This window comes from Dipodomys ordii, unplaced genomic scaffold (genome assembly GCF_000151885.1).
Source record: "Dipodomys ordii isolate 6190 unplaced genomic scaffold, Dord_2.0 Scaffold38, whole genome shotgun sequence".
Classification (NCBI taxonomy): domain Eukaryota; kingdom Metazoa; phylum Chordata; class Mammalia; order Rodentia; family Heteromyidae; genus Dipodomys; species Dipodomys ordii.
In genome coordinates this window covers 14,541,713-14,543,095 of record NW_012267254.1, presented here as the reverse complement: position 1 = coordinate 14,543,095, position 1,383 = coordinate 14,541,713, and the positions used below count along the sequence as shown (strand labels likewise).

Genomic DNA, 1,383 nt, shown 5'->3' with positions numbered 1-1,383 from the left:
ACTGTACAAAAGCAAACTTTGATTGATGGTTGCCTTAAGATAGTGTTCTAGCACAAAACTGGTGCTATTTTCATCTCAAATGGGCAGAGTAAGCCGGAAAAACACAAGAACAATGGCAAATCCTCTCATTCTTTTCTAAGTGGAGCGCATGTGATTTCCCAATAGAAAGGCCAAATGACAAAGGACAAATCCCAAAATTTAGAGTGGAAGAGGACGATGGCAGCAGGGGCAGGTGGGATACTGCCAAAAGAGGAGTGTGTCATAGTGTGATGTCCCCCCAAAAGGGAGCTGGTTTGCCCTAGCTGTGGGAGTTAGTTCAGGCTGCCAGCTGCTGCTCCTCAGCCTCTCACCCTCTGGCTCATCGTGGTCCTGGGAAGAACGCATGGCAGTGGAGAGTTCCACATGTGAAACTGATTTTGACCATATTGCTGCCACACCACCTCCACTAGAACCTAGCACTGCTTGGTTTCTTCCTGCCGCTGAAGCCAAGAGCTGGAGGACCAACAGGAACCACTGTCATCACTGGTATTTGTGGGAGTTTTAGACTTTTCTCAAATGAAATGATGGAATAAAATCGCATGCATAAATAACCAACAGTAAATGTGCCATATATTCCTATATAAAAGTAAATAAAAATTATTTAACTTGACATGTTCTTTTTGTGACAGAGAGCAGCACCAGTACTGTTATTTTAAACATGAGTAAGTGACTTTTTGACAGTTTAGTATTTTTCCATCACTGCTATTACCTGCACAGAAATAATTCTTGCTCTTTGGTGGACAGTGGTCAGAATCTCTCCTTCAGAAACATACAGAAGTTAGGAATACTTTGCGTGGATTCCTTCAAATAAGTCTCAAAATCTGAAAGTTGGCAATGAAACTGCATGTGGAAAGCACTGACATTCAAATTGTAAACTGATGAAGAGAGTGGGTGAACTTTGGATTACAAAACATAAGTTACGATTTTTTAAATATACTTTAAATATAAATGAGTAACTTTTGGTCCAGTGACAGTTTGTACTTCATAGATGATTCTACAGCTGTGCTTTGAAATCTCAATATATTTCAAAATGTTATGTCAGACTACAGCTTATGTAAATTTATCAGCGAATTTATTCACTTCCCTCACCCAATGTAAGCCTGTTCCCGCACTTGGCACAAAGTGGGTGCTCACTTTGTGTGACCTGAAGAAAGGGGTGTGTTGATCTTTACAGAGTCTTTGCTGTTGTTTATGGTGTTGGGGATTTACCCTTTGGCTCTACATATACTAGCCATGGGTCCCAGCACTGAGCTACCGTTGTTCCCCAGCAAGAGATTAAAGCATTGACAGAAGAGTTACCTTGAGCAAGTTCAACTCTCAGGGCCTGATAAAGTTGCATGATAG

At 41.2% G+C, this 1,383-nt stretch overlaps 1 protein-coding gene across 1 annotated transcript in view; it reads left to right on the top strand.

The window, feature by feature from the left end:
• LOC105986950 (double-strand-break repair protein rad21-like protein 1) overlaps positions 1-544 on the top strand; it is a 15,659-nt gene extending 15,115 nt beyond the window's left edge. The window contains 1 exon segment of the mRNA XM_013018078.1: positions 285-544. Coding sequence (XP_012873532.1) covers positions 285-544 — 260 coding nt within the window.
• Positions 545-1,383: the final 839 nt, after the last annotated feature.